The sequence below is a fragment of the Physeter macrocephalus genome, chromosome 20 (genome assembly GCF_002837175.3).
Source record: "Physeter macrocephalus isolate SW-GA chromosome 20, ASM283717v5, whole genome shotgun sequence".
Classification (NCBI taxonomy): domain Eukaryota; kingdom Metazoa; phylum Chordata; class Mammalia; order Artiodactyla; family Physeteridae; genus Physeter; species Physeter macrocephalus.
Genome location: NC_041233.1, coordinates 10,738,722 through 10,756,258, shown reverse-complemented (window position 1 = coordinate 10,756,258; position 17,537 = coordinate 10,738,722). Strand labels below are relative to the sequence as shown.

At 55.4% G+C, this 17,537-nt stretch overlaps 1 protein-coding gene across 3 annotated transcripts in view; it reads right to left on the bottom strand.

Annotated features, from left to right (window-relative positions):
* Positions 1 to 17,079, bottom strand: part of RET (ret proto-oncogene) — a 67,374-nt gene extending 50,295 nt beyond the window's left edge. For 2 of the 3 annotated variants that reach the window (XM_055081258.1, XM_055081259.1), the window contains exon 1: positions 16,813 to 17,062. In XM_055081258.1, coding sequence (XP_054937233.1) covers positions 16,813 to 16,879 — 67 coding nt within the window. In that variant the 5' untranslated portion in view covers positions 16,880 to 17,062. Of the gene's footprint in view, positions 1 to 16,812 lie in introns of all 3 variants that reach the window. The other variant, XM_028481921.2, reaches the window with a different exon arrangement.
* Positions 17,080 to 17,537: the final 458 nt, after the last annotated feature.

Genomic DNA, 17,537 nt, shown 5'->3' with positions numbered 1-17,537 from the left:
ATATGGGTCTTGTTTTTGTATCCATTCAGCGAGCCTGTATCTTTTTGGTTGGAGCATTTAATCCATTCACGTTTAAGGTAATTATCATTATGTATATTCCTGTGACCATTTTCTTAATTGTTTTGGGTTTGTTTTTGTAGGTCCTTTTCTTCTCTTGTGTTTCCCACTTAGAGAAGTTCCTTTAGCATTTGTTGTAGAGCTGGTTTGGTGGTGCTGAATTCTCTTAGCTTTTGCTTGTCTGTAAAGCTTTTGATTTCTCCGTTGAATCTGAATGAGATCCTTGCCTGGTAGAGTAATCTTGATTGTAGGTTCTTCCCTTTCATCACTTTAAATATATCTTGCCACTCCCTTCTGGCTTGTAGAGTTTCTGCTGAGAAATCAGCTGTTAACCTTACGTGAGTTCCCTTGTATGTTATTTGTCATATTTCCCTTGTTGCTTTCAGTAATTTTTCTTAGTCTTTAATTTTTGTCAATTTGATTACTATGTGCCTCGGCGTGTTTCTTCTTGGGTTTATCCTGCCTGAGACTCTCTGCGCTTCCTCAACTTGGGTGGCTTTCCTTTCCCATGTTAGGGAAGTTTTCGACTATAATCTCTTCAAATATTTTCTCGGGTCCTTTCTCTCTCTCTTCTCCTTCTGGGACCCCTATAATGAGAATGTTGTTGTATTTAATGTTGTCCCAGAGGTCTCTTAGGCTGTCTTCATTTCTTTTCATTCTTTCTTCTTTATTCTGTTCCGTGGTAGTGAATTCCACCATTCTGTCTTCCAGGTCACTTATCCGTTCTTCTGTCTCAGTTATTCTGCTATTGATTCCTTCTACTGTATTTTTCTTTTCAGTTATTGTGTTGTTTATCTCTGTTTGTTTGTTCTTTAATTCTTGTAGGTGTTTGTTCTTTAATTCTTCTAGGTGTTTGTTAAACATTTCTTGCATCTTCTTGATCTTTGCCTCCATTCTTTTTCCAAGGTCCTGAATCATCTTCACTATCATTATTCTGAATTATTTTTCTGGAATGTTGCCTATCTCCTTTTACCTCATTCTTGGAAGGCACTTTTGCTGGGTAGAGAATTCTGCAGGACTGTTATTCTGTCCTTCAAAGGCATGTTTCCCCTGCCCTGCTTCTGAAAGCCCTGTGCTTGTTCTAATTGTCCCTCCCTGGTGTTCTCTCTTCTCTCTGGTTGCTTCTAGGACCTCCTGTGTTTGGTGCTCTCCAGTTTCACTCCGATTAGCCAGCCTGCTCACCCCCATGCGGCTTTTCTCCTTCTCCGCTTATCCTCTGGGTGCTCTCTCTCCAGATTCTCCTCTAGCAAACGGCAGCCAGTCCCATGGCTCGAATGACTGCCTCTGGGCTGAGGACTGCCACGTTCACCAGCCCTGACCTCCTCCCGAGTGCTAGATGCACCTCTACCAACTTGCTCCATCCTCTCCCTTGTCTCCGTCCAGCTTAGAGAACCACGCAGCCTCCCCACCCCAGTCTAGGCACCATGCACCTCAGACTTGTTCTGAGCCCTTCCCTCTTCCATCCCTTACACCAGCCCACAGACTGCCCTCTGCCACCCCCCACCCAAGCTGCTGTGCTCCCTCACCTCGCTCATCTGGACAACACCATGATGCCAAACAGTCTCCCTGAGCCCACTCTTGACCCCATAGGCCACTTGCCCCAGAGCAGCCAGGGTTAGTCAAATCACGTCACCCTCTGCCTGAAAGAACTGTCTGATAGAACAAACTAATAAGTGAACCAATGAATGAATCAAGGAAGCAACAAACTTATACATAAATGGTTTCATGAACACATGTGGGTAATGGTTGGGCACATTTGGGAAATTGTCAGAATTGGGGATAGGAGAGGGGGTGGGGCCAGGGAGGTGGTTCAGATCAGATCAGACTTGTCTGTGACACTCTGGCTTGGTCTGGGAGCCACAGGTGGATGGTCAGCAGCAGGATGAGCTGGATGGAGCCTCGAGGATGCCCCTCCTGTGCTTACAAGGCTCTCGTGGGGCACGTAGTACCCTTTAGCGCACTAGCCACCTTAGTGAGGCCAGCAGTTGGCGTTAAGTAAACAGCCATGAGAACAAAATCACTGACCCTGGCTCAGGAAATGACATACTGGTAACTGAGGAACACTGCCACTGGGAGACGTTAGGCAGAACATGTGTGCTCATTCACACATGTGCACGTGCACACACACACACACACGTGTGTACTCTTAGGCAGGGTCACCCTGCAGTATGTTCACACACCCTCTAATCTCGATGCTTTGTCCCAGCTGGAGGCTGGCTTTGCAAGGGATTGTAATGTAATTTTGCTCTTAGGAAAAAAGCACAGATCAGGGAAGGCTCTACTGAAAATAATGAATTTGGGGGTAAAGAGGATCCTAGTTTTAAAAATTAATTGTGGTAAAATACACATAACTTACTATCTTAACCATCAAGTATACATTTCAGTGTCATTAGAATAAATTCACATTGTTTTTCAACCATCACCACCATCCATCTCCAGAACTCTTTCATCTTACAAAACTGAAACTCTACATCCATTAAACACTAATTCCCATTCCCCACCTTCCTCCAGCCCCTGGCAACCACCATGTGACATTTTGTCTCTGAATCTGACTACTCCAGGTACCTCATATGAGTGGAATTATACAGCATTTCGCTTTTTGTCACTGGCTTAATTTCATTTACCATAATGTCCTCGAGGTTTATCTATGTTGTAGCATGTATCAGAATTTCCTTCCTTTCTTAAGGTTGAATAGTATTCTGTTGTATGGATATACCACATTTGGTTTATCCATTCATCCACTGATAGACAGTTGGGTTGCTTCCACCTTTTAGCTATTGTGAATAATTCTGCTATGTACATGGGCATACAAATATCACTTTGAGACCTTGATTTTCAGTGTATACTCAGAAGTGGAATTGCTGGATCATATGGTAATCTTATTTTTAATTTTTTGAAGAACTTTCACGTTGTTTTTCACAGTGGCTGCACCATTATACATTCCCACCAACAGTGAATAAGGGTTCTAATTTCTCCACATCCTTGCCAACACTTGTGATTTGCCATTTTTTTAAAACATCTTTTTTGGAGTATAATTGCTTTACAATGGTGTATTAGTTTCTGCTTTATACCAAAGTGAATTAGCTATACGTACACATATATCCCCATATCTCTTCCCTCTTGTGTCTCCCTCCCACCCTCCCTATCCCACCCCTTTACTTGGTCACAAAGCACCAAGCTGATCTCCCTGTGCTATGTGGCTGCTTCCCACTAGCTATCTATTTTACATCTAGTAGTATATATAAGTCCATGCCACTCCCTCACTTCGTCCCAGCTTACCCTTCCCTCTCCCCATGTCCTCAAGTCCATTCTCTACATCTGTGTCTTTATTCCTGTCCTGCCCCTAGGTTCTTCGTAACCTTTTTTTTTCTTTAGATTCCATATGTACATGTTAGCATACGGTATTTGTTTTTCTCTTTCTGACTTACTTCACTCTGTATGACAGACTCTAGGTCCATCCACCTCATTACAAATAACTCAATTTCATTGCCATTTTTTTTGACAGTAGCCAACCTAATGGGTGTGTGGTTATATCACACTGTGATTTTGATATGCATTTCCCTAATGCTCAGTAATGTTGAGCATCTTTTCATGTGCTTACTGGCTACTTCTTCTCTGGAGAAATGTCTGTTCAAGTGCTTTGCCCATTTTTTTAAAAAGTCTTTATTGAATTTGTTACAATATTGCTTCTGTTTTGTGTTTTGGTTTTTTGGCAGCGAGGCATGTGGGATCTTAGCTCCCCAACCAGGGATGGAACCTGCACCCCCTGCATTGGAAAGTGAAGTCTTAACCAGTGGACTGCCAGGGAAGTCCCATTTTGCCCATTTTTGAATTGGGTTTTGTTGTTGTTGAGTTGTAGTTCTTTATATGTTCTGGATAGTAACCTTTTATCAGACAGCTGATTTGCAAATATTTTCTCTCATTTCACAGGGTGCCTTTTCACTTTGTTGACTGTGTCCTTTGATGTTTTAAATTTTGATGCAATACAATTTATCTATTTTTTCTTTTATTGCTTGTGCTTTGGTGTCATGTATGTTTTAAAGATGTGCCCACAACTCTTCCTTTAGAACCGAGTAAGAACAGAACCGGTAAATTCTTGGCTCCATCTGGCATCCCACCCATGCTGCCTTGGCTGCCTGCCACCAGCCAGGTAAATGGCTGTGCACTGCAGGTTTCTGCTGTGGTTCCTGCCTTGGCTCACAGCACCACAGTACCCAGGTACAGGAGAGACCTGAATGGCTGAGGGGCTCACCATCCACTGGGAGAGGGCACACACAAGCCTGGCCATGGGGGCCCACCCTTAGGGCCAGAGTCCCAGGGGTCCTCCATTTCCAATAGGCACCAACACTGCAGATGCTGGGGCATGTGCCCCCCACTCTAACTGCCTCAGTGCACACAGTGGGCACAGTGCCCAGGGGCCCACACAAATGTTTTAGTTTATGTTAAAGTTAGAAGGAAGAAAAAAATGTAATAATAAGGACTGTGTAATATTAAAGCAGCCTGGATTATATTTGTCTTTATATTAATAGTCATGAAATGTAATCCTACTTTTTCATGAGGAAAGGGGCCCACAGAGGTCACAGGGCCTGAACCCACAGTCAGTAGTCATGACGTGGCCCTGGCCCTGGCTCCCCCCACAGAGAAGGCAGAGCCCAGTCCCAGGCCAGCTGAGTTTGGCTCAGAGCCCTTCCCTCTGCCTGTGTGGCCACACCTCCTCCCCACACGTGCCAAGGTGCCAACCCCAGAAGTCCTGTGTGACCACTCAGTGCACCCTGCCCAACAACTCAGTTTCCTCCTGCCTTCTCTGCACCCGGGGTTCAGAGGGCTCCCGGCCTCCCGCCTGCCCCGGGCAGCACCACACACGCCTGTTCCCAGGTGTCTTTCAGAGCCCTTCGCTGGGCTTCCTGTGCCCGGCCCGATGCCCACAGCCTTGGCCTGCAGGTCCCACTGTGGTACCCTGGCTCCGGGCCTCGTGCTCACTCTTCCCAGCCTCGCCCGCGACCGCCGGGGACGTGGTCCCCCACCCCGTCTCCTCTCCTGGGCGAGCCCCTGCCCAGCTCAGCCCTCTCCCCCGATTCCCCCAGCCATGCTGGCCTTTCCCCCCTTCACTCCCAGAGCACTGACCTGATGCTAAAAGAAGCAGAGACTGTAAAGACCCACAGGGTCAGCACTGGGCCTGTCTTGCTCACCGCTGCATTCCCACAACCTTGCCTGATGCCTGGCACAGAGGAGGTGTGAAGGGAAGGCCTGGGTGGGCTCTAGTAATCTGACAGTCCACAGGAAGCTCACCTTTTTTTTTTTTTTTAAATTAATTAATTAATTAATTTTTGGCTGCACTGGGTCTTTGTTGCTGTTCATGGGCTTTCTCTAGTTGTGGCGAGCAGGGGCTACTCTGTTGTGGTGTGCGGTCTTCTCATTGCGGTGGCCTCTCTTGTTGCGGAGCACGGGCTCCAAGCGTGTGGGCTTCAGCAGTTGTGGCTCATGGGCTCTAGAGCACAGGCTCCGTAGCTGTGGCCTGCGGGCTTAGTTGCTCCGTGGCATGTGGGATCTTCCCGGACCAGGGCTCGAACCCGTGTTCCCTGCACTGGCAGGCGGATGCTCAACCACTGCACCACCAGGGAAGCCCAGGCAGCTCACTTTGAGAGCCAGCTGCCTCTGTCCGTGGGTCCCTAGCTCAGCTCAACTGTACTCAGTCACAAGCCAATGCCTCCTGAGAGGGGAATCTGACAGCTTGTCCCAGTCCTGATACTGCGAACTGAAGCCTTTGTCTACAAAATCATCGAGAAAACTCTGGCCCTCTGCAGGCGTACCCAACAGGTGGCCGGCTTAGTGCATACACTGGGCGCTCAGTAAATGCCAGGGCTATCTTCTGCCCCGATGCCCAATGACGACACCAGTCACCACTAGTGCAGCCTTGATTCCAGTCATAAATTTCTTCCCCCCCAAATGCTGCCAGCAGCCCTCAGTGGGCAGCATGTGCCAGGGTGGCCACAGGTCTGAGTGGCCTTCCTGGTCTGGCCTGGGCACCCAGCTGCTTGGGCCCACACACCAGGAGGAGCAAGCAGCCATCCTGGCACACACTGGGTGCCCAGGGCTCTCCACGCTCCTGCCTGCCTGTCTGGTTTGTGGCTTCGCACACAGCACAGCTCTCCGGGCCCTTCCCACCATCAGCCCTCCAGCCTGAGCCCTCTCTGTGTGGTCCGTGGTGGGGAGGGCAGGGGACCCCATGCGGGGGTGCAGTGTCTCCCCGGATGCCCGTCTTCCTGGGCCCTGGCTGGACAGGGTGGCCGGTGGCCTGTAAGAGCAGCTGGACGGAGGAGGAGAGACCTGAGGGCCAGCCCTTGCCTCAGAGGCACCACCAGCCCTGCACGCACAGGCACCCTCCTCCACACGTGCGAAAAGCTCTGCCTTGCACACCTTGCCTGAGCTCTCGCTGTGGACCTTACTCTCCCCATCCAACGCTGGGAAACACAATTCACCTCTTGCCCTCAGAGTGGAACCGCAACCAGGCCCGTCCCCTGACACCCCACCACGCCATGCACGCAGCCCTCTGCTGAGAGTGGGGAAGGAGTCAGGGCGAGGCTGAAGTTTGGGGGAGAGAGGCGTGCAGCCGAGGTCTACAGCCTGGCAGCCTGGGGGCCAGCAGCCCAGACTCATCCCCGGCACACAAACCCCAGACTTCTGCTCCCAGAGGCCTGGGGCCCATGCTGCACCCAGCACGCACCCGGGGCCACCACCCACGCTCCCCCACCCGCCCAGGCCAGATGCAGAGGCCTCGCTCAGATGATGGACACTCCCACCCAAATGTGATTTCCCAGCTGATGCCGAGTTAATCACCAGCCTCACTGGCAGTTCTTTCCGGCTTCTGTGCAAAGGAAACTGCCAATTAGGTTACAATTAATTTCTTACCCAGGGCAAGGCCTGGATGGAAAAAAGACTGGCCACCCAAGTGGCCTGCTGATGACTGTGTGTGGGTCACCAGGCTCTCTCGGCTCCAGGGCTCTTGTGCCCTGCAGCCCCAGCCAAGGGCGGGTGTGCCAGCCCCGGCTTGGGGGTGACGGGTCAGGACATCCCCGGCTTGGACCCTGATGCCACTGCTTGGGCAACTGTGCCCCCTCACACCCAGCAGGGCACTGCGATTCAGACTTAAATCTGTCACTCCACCTATCTAGAGCTCCTCAAACAGAGGTGGTCCTGCCCATCTCTGCCCCTCCCCCAGCACCCTTCTCGCCCTTATTCAACATTAACCAGCGAGACTTCTGCATTCTTCCCGAGAGGCCCTGTTCTAAGTGCTTCACGAACGTTGTCCCACTTAATCAACACGACATCTGCCAGAGGTAACGACGACAGCCAGAGGTAACAACGACAACTTTGTTTCCTGTCTTACAGAAGGGGAAACCAAGGCAGAGAAAGGCTACCTTGCCCAAGGCCACACAGAGAGTGAGCCAGGACTTAAGCCGAGGGTCCCACCCAGCCCACTGTACGTGGCCACCAGGCTCCTCTGCTCAGTGACGGCTGTGCACACGTGTGCAGAAAAGCCAGGGCACCATAACCTGGGACTCCGGGCCAACCACCCACCTGCTTGCTAACCAGGCGGAAAATGCAACCATAAATAACCATCCACAGCCTCCTTCAGCCTCCTCGAAAAGGCAGAAGTCCCTAAAAGCCCCTCATGTAAATTTGCTCTTTCACGTCTCAGTGAAAGAGGGCAAAGGCCCAGGAAGGCATGACCAGGTGGCACTCAGCCAGCGCCCGCCTGAAAGGGACAGACACAGTCATGGCTGCTGTGTGCGCGGGCGCCCATGGATGCTGGGGGCCTGACATGCCCTTGCCCGCTGGACACAGAAGAGAGTCTTGAGGGTCCTTTACTCTGCCTCTGTCAGGTCCTAGTATCACCTTGGGAAGTGAGTCTAGATACAAAGGAGAGATTTCAGTATGACATGCGGAAGCAGAGAGACAAGGGCAGAGGCAGGCCAGAGCCATGCTCCTTCACTGCCTTGCTGTATGGCCAGCTCGGCATTCAGCCTCTCTGGGTCTGTTCCCAGCTGTGAACTGGGACAGGAACCCCTCCCTGGAAGCACTGCTGGGACAGAGCACCTGCTGGTGGAAGCCAGAGCCAGTTCTCCTTTCTCCCTCCCTGACTCTCGAATCAGACCTGCCTGGGCCCGCAAAGGCTTCCTGCTAACCCCGGTCGAGGCCTTCCCACCCTGTGCTGGGCCCCAGCACTCATGCAGCTTCTGGGTGCAAGCTTCTGGGTGGCGGGCGGACTGCACTGCCTTGGTACGTTCTGCTGTCCCGGGAAAACGGCCTCAAGGGACTGGCAGCATGACATCACACAGTTGCAATTACAGTAATCAACTTACACCAGATCCGCCTGGTTATTTTTAGAGTCTGGACTGAGAGTTTAGCAAGACAGGGCAGCCCTGGGCTTCCCTGCTGCTGAGTCCCACCTTGTCAGGTGGGCAGGATGGGTCACTGGTTCCCAGAACCCCTCCCTTCCTCCCACCCCCTGGGTCCTTCACAGGATGGTCTTTGGGCAATGGCACCTCACATACAAGATGTGACACCATTGCTTCAGGGACATTTGAGCTCAATGTGGCTTTAGGGTCCGGGTCTGGAAGAACCCATGTCCTCTTCAGAAGGGACCTCGGGCTCAGACACTGAAATGTCTCTGGACAAAAAATGCTCTGCAACACTTGGTGGAAATTTGATAGAGCAAACTCAACAACAGAAAGACACACCCACCCAATTAATACATGGGCAAAGGACCTGAATAGATACTTCTCCAAAGAAGGTACAAGCGGCCAAGAAGCACACAAAAGAGGCTCAACATCACCAATAATTAAGGAAACACAAATCAAAACCACATGAAATACCACTCTGTACCCAGTAGGATGGATACAATTTAAAAATATAAAGAGAAAATAACAAGGATTGGTGAGGATGTGGTGAAATTGGAACCCTCACATACTGCTGGTGGGACTGTAAAATGTTTCATTGTTGTGGAAAACAGTTTGCCAGTTTCTCAAAAAATGAGACTTGGAATTACCATATGACTCAGCAATTCTACTCCAAAGTATACACCTAAGAGAACTGAAAACAGGGACTCAAACAGATATTTGCACATAAATGCTCACAGCAGCATTATTCACAAGAGCCAAAAGGTGTAAACAACCCAAACGTCCACCAAGAGATGAATGAATAAATAAATGTGATATATGTGCGCAATGCGATATTGCTCAGCCTTAAAAGGAATGAAGTACTGATACATATTACAACGTGGATGCACCTTGAAAACGTCAAACTAAGTAAAAGGAGTCTAACACAAAGGTCAATTCATACTAAATATCCAAAATGGACAAGTCCATAGAGACAGATGCAGAGTGGCAGGTGCCAGGGGCTGGGGTGGGGGGACTAGGCACCACTGCCTAATGGGTATGGGGTTTCCTTTTGGGGGTGATGAAAATGTTCTGGAACTACACAGGGGTGATGCCTATGCAACACTGTGAATGTACTAAATGCCACCGAATTATTCGAGGACAGTTAATTTTATGTTATGTTCTGGGTGCCAGCCTCCCTTGCAGAGAGAAGGACCCTGTGACAGACCAGCCCGTGGACATGGGCAAAGTGCCCCTGGCCCCTCCAGGCCTGGCTCCTCAGGGCTCTGTGCCCCTCCCCGTGCACACGGCCAGGTGTGGAGTGGCTGACAGGGGCAGGGCGGTGGGACACCACGAACAGGAGACAAACGGACTGTGTTGAGACGCTGAGACTGGGGGTTTCTGTCACCCCCAAGTACACAGTCTCTCTTGCTCACAGGTACAGGTGGGTGGGAGGCTACAGAAGCAAAGATTCCAGAGGGTCCACAGTGAAGACTTTACAAGGCTCTGTGCAGTCACGTGTGTGTGGTCCTGCTGGATGAGTCTCCTACAGAGACCACCTGCAGGTGCCCGTCTGACAAGGCTCAACCCCTCCCAGTGGCAAAACTAGTGCCCACAGAGCTAAGTGCATGTTGACCCTGCTTCCACAGGCGAGGAGACAGCGGGTGCTGCACCCACTTCTTGGCTAAGTGGCGGCTGGAACGGAGCCTTGCTTCTCAACTCCATCCTTTCTCCTTCCCAGAAAGAAGAGAACAGACAGCAGTGGACGGCCCACAGGCAATGCTGGAAGGGCAGGATGGGGGAGCAGGCAAGGAGAAAGCCCACCCAGGAGCTGCCCCAGCTTCTGGGTCTTCCACCACTTCACTGTGTCTGTGTCTTTGGCTGTTTCAGAGGCAGAAAAGTTTGAGTAAGAAACTGAGTAAACTCCTTCCCTCCACTCGGACTCCCACCATCACTCTGTGTGCCCCCAGGTCACCCCCCATTCACCCCGCTCTCAGGTCCTGGCACACAGAGTGCACATCTTCCCAAGCATTTTCCAGGCTGTTAAAGTTTAGGAACTTACATTGTTCCTTTTCCCCTTTTTGTTAAGAGTGAGAACCCTCGGAATTTTCTGGCAATCCCATAGCCACATGGGAGGGGGGGACTGCAACCGGTTTTGACGTCCACTGTCTCGCCAGGGGCTTTCTGATTGTTTTAGCAGCAGAGCCCTTTCTCCAATCAGAGCGCAGGTCAGGGCCAGTGCTCAGGGCAGAGCTTGGACCTTTGCCTCCCTCTCCTGGCCACCCTGCCCCTCAGGCACTTCTCTGGAGCCCAGGGCCCTGCGGAACCCAGACAGCAGCAGCCCATGTCAGAAGAGCGAAGGCTTAAGACTGCGATAAGGTGCGACCGCCGGTACCCGAATCTGGGAGGGGGGCTGGGGCCCCCACAGGCATCTCCCCTAAGCAGGTCCCAGAACTGGTCCCTGCCTGCCAGAGCCCACCAGGCATCGCTGATGTCATGGCGAGCCTGCACCAGCTGGACCACCAGGTGGGCACACACCTGTGCTGGTGCACAGGTGACCTTTCTGCAGAGGTGCCCTGGCTGCTACACTCTGTGGAGCCACTCACAAGGCGAAAGCAAACAGAAGTGTTTGCTCGGGGCCGGCCACCTGCTGTCCTTGAGGGCCCAGGTGGCGCCTGAACTGCCTCCCCCAAGGTCCCATTGGCGTCAATGTGCCCACAACCATGCTTTCTTGGGGGTGTCAGCTCCAGTGGGGGAGGAGCTAAGGGAACAGTGGCACCTCGCTGCTGCTCTCATCGCCCCCCACCTTGCCCAGTGGACAGCTCAGAGGGCCACTGGCTTTACATCCTCCAGCCTCAGGGACAGAAGCGGGTCCCAGGGGCTCCCACAATTACATAGCTGTGAGGCCAGAGCTTGATGGAAGCCCAGGCGTCACCTGGCCCCAGAGCTCAGGGAAGGTGGATTGTGGGAGGACCAGGTGGGGGAAGGAGGGCAGGATGAGGGTCCCGTCCATAGGGGCTCCCAGGTGTCCTGGAGCTGCAGCCCGAAGAGGGCCCCATCCTCTAAGGTCCTCTGAGGTGCGATGGAGCCCTGTCTCAGGAGTTACAGCCTCCCCTGAACCCCTAAACATGCCGCCACTCTCTGCTGCTCTGAGGCAGGGCGAGGAGAGCCGTGTGGGTTCTGGAGGCCTGAGCCTTCCCACCCCTTCAAGCCCCCCAGGAGCGCCCTCCCTAGGCCACCCAGGTCACGGCCCTCAGAGGGACAACCTGGGCCTGGTCTCTCTGAGCCATACCAATGCCCCAGCCTTCCAGGGGTTAAGGACCCCCACCCAGAAAGCACGGAAGATGGGCCCTTGAAGACCCAGGGGAGACAAATGGGGGGGGAGGGCGAAAGATGACCCCCGCTGCCTTCACACCCCTGTGGCCCAGGGCCAGGAGGGCCATTTCCTGCCTGGCTGCCCACCATCCCCTCCCACCCTACCCCTCAGCCGGCCTCCTGCCATGTGTACCTCAGTCTGAAATTACACCCATACATTTGAGATAAGTGGCTGCTTAGGGCTTCCTTTACTGCCCATCTCTCCCTACAGGGAGACAGCTCTGAGGTCAAAGGGACCTTCCGTTGTCTCCCAGAGTGCATCCCTAGCCCCGGAGAAGCTCCTCAGGCAGCAGGTGGTCCCTCGGGGAGTGTTTGTGGGCCCATCACTATTACTGTTATTGTTACTGTTGAGTCACTCAGAAAAACAATTGCAGAAATGAGAAGGGAGAAGAAGAAACGAGGAGGAGGAGAAGACGCGGGGGCTTGAGCCTGAACACTGGGCCCACACAAGGAAGCGTCCTCTCCCACACCCCCGGGGAAGGGAGAGGGCTTCCACAGCCGAAATGTAGCCACTTCTGTAGGACAGAAGGCATCACTACTGTTTGGGGGGGAACTTCTCCAGCTCTGCCTTTTTCTCAGTTGGGCACTTTCTTCTCCCAGTCTGTCCTGGAGCCCCGGGCAGGAGGGCCCTTTCTTGGACAAGGAGACACAGATGTACCCATGTGCCCTGAAGTCCAGCCCCTCCTCAGCACAGTAGCGTCTGTCAGGTTCTGGGGCCCCAGGCAGAGGGTGGGTGCAGGGGCCACACACCCAGCCTACACCACCAGCACAGAGGCCTCTCTTCCTGCCAGGCCAGAGGACACACGCCCCTCCCCTGGGGCTGGCTATGACCAGACCGCAGCTGGTGGCAGTTCCCGGACCTGCAGGACTCCCAGACATCAGCTAAAGCAGCGGTCCCGCCTGAGCATCAGCCAGACTCCGAGGGGCTCCTGATTCAGGTGCTGAAGCACAGTGGCACACTTCCCTCCCAGACCCGGGCCAGGCTGTCCCTAGGGCCCCTGGAGCCCTGAGCAGGAGGGTCACCAGTGGGTGAGTGGGCTCAGGGCCACCTTCCTCTCCCAGGACCCCTCCTCAGCCCCACTCCTGGTCCCTACCACCACTGGCCCAGAGAAGGGGCTTGCTGAAAGCCAGAGGACCGGAGCGGGGAGACACAAAGTCCTCTCCATGGATTCAAGTTCACAGGCTGTGGGAGCCTCAGTTTCCTTACCTGTGAAATGGGAAAACAAGGCTACATCCCTCAGGGTTTCGGGAGGGTACAGTGAGCTAGCAGACAGGCAGTGCTCGACAGAGGACCGGCAGGCCATGTGCCCCCTGGGGGTGGCTACTGCTGGCATCAGCCTTATCCAGTGAAGACCAGGGGATGGAGGAGTCCTCTCTCAGGTCACAGAGGCGGGAAGGCCTCAGGGGAAGCAGCAGCTTCCTGGCCCTCCCTTCCCCTTGGCACCTCATGCTCCAGTTTAAGAGATACCATAATTTAAAATTAGTTTTCTCCTCCTCTGGTTGAAAGGCCATTAGCTCCCCATTAGGTGAATGCATCCCATTTTCTTTACACCACCAAGGAAACAGTGATTTACTTAGCCGTCCCTAAAGCAATTCTGCAGAATAAAGGCAATTTTGCAATGGTCTCAATAAACTTCCCCATTTTCTTTCTGCTCACAGACCCCACCCTGAGGAGCCCACCAGATAACCCAGCCCCTTGGTCCCTGAGTAGGTTGGACTCTGCTAGGGCCCAGGACAGCCAGTGTGGGACACAGGCAGCTCCCAGAGGCCAGAGGGGCTTAGTGGGCTGGGCCCAGGCAAGCCTGGTGAAGCAGGACACCACTCATCTCTGGCCAAAGAGGGAAGGGGCTGAAAGCGAGAGAGAAAGAAGTCAGCAGAGCAGCCTTCCTGGCTGAGGGGCTGCTCTGGCACCTGCTGGTCCAGGCAAAAGTGGCAAACCCAGGTCCAACAGCAGAGGGGTGGGCCCAGCAGCCTGGAGAGGCGGCTGCTAAGTCATGGCCAGTTTTCCTTTTTTCAGTACCTGGGAGTGAGAGGCCCAGAGGGTGTGCACGCAGAGAGGGCAGGTCTTTCCTTGTGGCTAGAGGTGCTGAGCAAAAAGGGACCCAAGAAGCAAGGCCAGAAAGATGAGAGATGTGAGGCCTGGTGAGGAGGAGCAGGAGGTCAGGGAGATGGTGATGGGTGAGGGGTCAGCCTGAGACATTCAGGGGGATCCCCAGAAGCTGGGGCTCAGTTTCTTCATCCATGCCACAGGGATGCCTGTACCTGCGCTGGGGCAGCAAAAGGCCAGAAACTCTGCTAAGAACAACCTTTAGATGGAAGTGCTTTAGCTCTGGTTCCAGGATACCCAGGGTTGATGGGCTGTGCTCCTGAGTATGAGGGGGGAGGGGCAGGTGTCCCTGTGTACACATGTGGGGGTCCCAGTGTGTGTGAGTGGCAGAGACAGGGGCTGGGTTCCCTGGGGGAGGGTGGAGTGTGAAGGGCCAAGCCACGCTGCGTGAGTGTGTGTGTCCACAGGCCTCATGATCACATATCCTTGAGAAAGGGCAGGAGTGTGTCTTAGTGATGACCAAGAGTGAGTGTGAGTGTGTGAGCGTGGATTCAAGGGTGTGTGTGTGTGTGTGTGTGTGTGTGCGCGTGCGCGGCGCCTGTGTGTGCACTCACACGGATACCAGCGTGTGGGTGGAGTCCTGCCTTGCTCTGGGAGTCTGTGTCTGGGTTGGCACCTTTTTGTGAAGGTGTGTGCATTCACACACAATGAGAGTGTGTACACGTGGAGGGGGGCACACCGTGAGGGTCTGTTTATGCCCCAGGATCTTGCTCTGAGCATCCCTAGGCCCTCGAGGCCACCCCTGCCAGCCCTGGGGCAGTGCTGTTCCTTCCCCGGCCACTGCCTCTTCGTCTGATTGTCTCCCTACCCACCTCTCGTCAGTCCCCCAGCACAGAAGAGAGCTTCCGGTCTCGGGGAGGTGTCTGGGCCAGCAAGGGAAGGCTTTCCTCCTCTAGAGACCCGGCCCATCCCCCAGGCAACAGGCCTGGCCACAGGAGGGCTGTGTCCACGAGAGGGCGCCCCGGGGCCGAGCTGCTCCCAGCCTGGTCGAGTCTAGGTGGGAGCAGTGGCCCAGCTCACTGGTGGTGGTCTGGAGCAGCAGCTCACTGAGAGCCAGGCTCAACAGTTCCAGCACCGCTACACGGGGTAGAGGGTGCCCGCAGGCCTCTCCACGGGCCCCGCTGTCTCCTCTTGGGTATCGCGGGGCCACCTCTCAACTCCCAGTGCCACTAATCGTGGTTTCTTGCTCATCCCATGGGAGGGTGGGTGAGGCAGGGGACTTGCTTTCCCTGGATTGGAGAGCCTTTCTCTGACCACCCAACTCCATGCATCCAGGCTGTGGAGAAGCCACCCGTATTCCCGCCAAATGTCACAGGCCGCCCTCGCACCCCTACCCCCCAACTCCAGCCCCCCCCACGGCCTCAGCTGGGCCCCCTGGCTAAGCGTGGGACAGGCACGGGAAATCCTCCACAAGCTTCTGAGGCTACCCAGTGCGCCCTGGCTTCCGGCTCACACCTGATCACCCACCCACAACTACAAAGTTGCAACCCGAGTTACAAGAGGTCTTCTGAATACCTTGTTTGTGTTTACTTCTGCCCTGCCTGCAGCCTCCTCCTGCCTGTTTTCCCCTCACAGCACCGGGACCCCCAGACTCCTGATGCTTTCCCCCATTCTTCCCCAGGTCAAAGAAAGGGTTTCTCCCCTGCCTTCCCTATGATGGGCTGGGGGCCCGTTCTAGCTTCAGTATCTGCCTCTTGAGCTCAAGATCCAGTCACACAAAGGAAGCCTTGGGCAGGCCTGTGAATCCAAAGCCTGTGTAGGACCCGGGGCCAGACGCAGGGGACCACCACCTCTTCTGTTCCCAAAGGCCACAGGGAGAGAAAGCCCTTTGTAAGCAGTGGGGGAGGGTGGCCGGAGCTCCTCTCTCAGAGGGAAACTTGGTGCACAGTGAGAACTGAAGAAGAGAAAGTCAAGGACAGTTCGAGGGAAACTAAAATTCGTGGTGTGTGGGCAGGGGGGCGGGCAAAGATTCGACAGCCTTGGGGTTCACTCATCCCCTCAGGGTTTTGGGGGTGGAGGCAGTGACCAGCCTTTGCAAGGCCACATCTAATCCTCCCAGCACCGACGGTGGCGGCACACAGCCCTACTCCACTCCAGGATGGTCAAAAGCGCTTGGTACAGGTCGGCCCAGAGCCGTCAAATGGTCCCAAAGGCCACACCTTCAGGTGTCCCCGCCTGGCATCAGCGCGGGACTCGGAAGCCGCGCGTGGGACTGGAGCCACGGCGGGCCCTCAGCCGGCTGCGCTGGGCCAGTCCGAGCGGGCCCTCGAGGGCAGCCTCCCTAGAAATCACAGCCTTTTGGGTTTTTTAAGGACTAGAGCGGCAAAAACGCACAAGGGAAAAGCAACCATTTTTCAAAACAGCAGATCCCTTCCGCATCCCGTGGCTAGCCAGGGTATCAGAGCTGGAGGAAGAATGCTCCGACGTGTAGAGCGACAAGGAAACCAGGACGGAGCAATCTTTTACAGAAACACAACTCCTCCCCGCCCAAGTCGCAGGCTGTCTAGGGCTACCTCACCAGTCCTCCCCCACCTGCACCGAAACGGCTACAAGCTCCGTTCGGTTCGCTCCAAGACGCTGCTGTGGCGCGAGGCGCCACCAGGCTGGGGAGCGCGGCTGCGACAAGGGCCCTGGGCACCGACCCCGGCCGCCCGGCCCGCGTGCCGCTCCGACCCGAGTCCGGCTCCAGCCCGAGACCCGCCCAGCGCGCGGGGCCCGAGGCGCCCTGCCCACCACACCACCCCGCTCGCAGCCGAGCCCGGGCGGCCGGCAACTGCGCAGCCCGCTGCCCGCCGCAAACAGAAAGGCGTTTCCGAACGCGTCCACTCAGCCGCTCGGCGCGCGGTGCCAACTTCGCCTCGGCTGCTGCGGGCACCAGCCCCCGGCAGGACTCACCCTCGCCGAGCAGCGGCAGCAGCAGCAGCAACCGCAGCCCCGCGGTGCCGGCCGTCGCCCTCGCCATCGCCGGTGCACGCTGGGGCCGCGGCGAGAGGGACGGTGGCTTGGGCTGGGGGTCTCGGCGGCGGGGTGCGGCGCTCAGCCGGCCTGCCCCATGCCCGGCCGGGACGCGGCGGACGCGACGAACACTGCGGGCTCAAAGCGTCGGGGCGCGGGCTCCAGGGTACTCTCCGCAGCTGCGCGCCGGGCTCCGGTCGCGGGACTGAGGCGAGGCGGGGCGGGGCGGTGAGGGGGCGGGGCGGGCGGGGCGGGCGGGGTGCGGGAGTAAGGGCGGGGCACTGGGTACCCGCCCAGGCGATGCCCGGTGCGGTGCCCGCGGGGCGCGGGTTAGGAGACCAGTGCCCGACGCGGGGTGCGGGCCGGGCGGGGCGCGAGTAGGGGCGAGGTGCGGGACCCGGGGTACCGGCCCGCCAGCCGCAGCCCCAGTCCGCGCACCTTCGCACGCACAGCCACTCTTCCTCACTCTGTGCGCCCGCTCTCGGTTTGTGCGCTTCGACCTTCTCCGCCGCCCAGAGAGGGCAGGGAAACCACGGGGATGCGGGGGTGCGCCCGAGTGGACGTGGAGACTAGGCAGGCGCCCCGCCTCCAGGCTCCGGGCGCGGTGCGCATCCTCAGCTATTTCTCGGAGGGGGGAGGCGCGATGGGAGCGCGGCCTCTCTTGG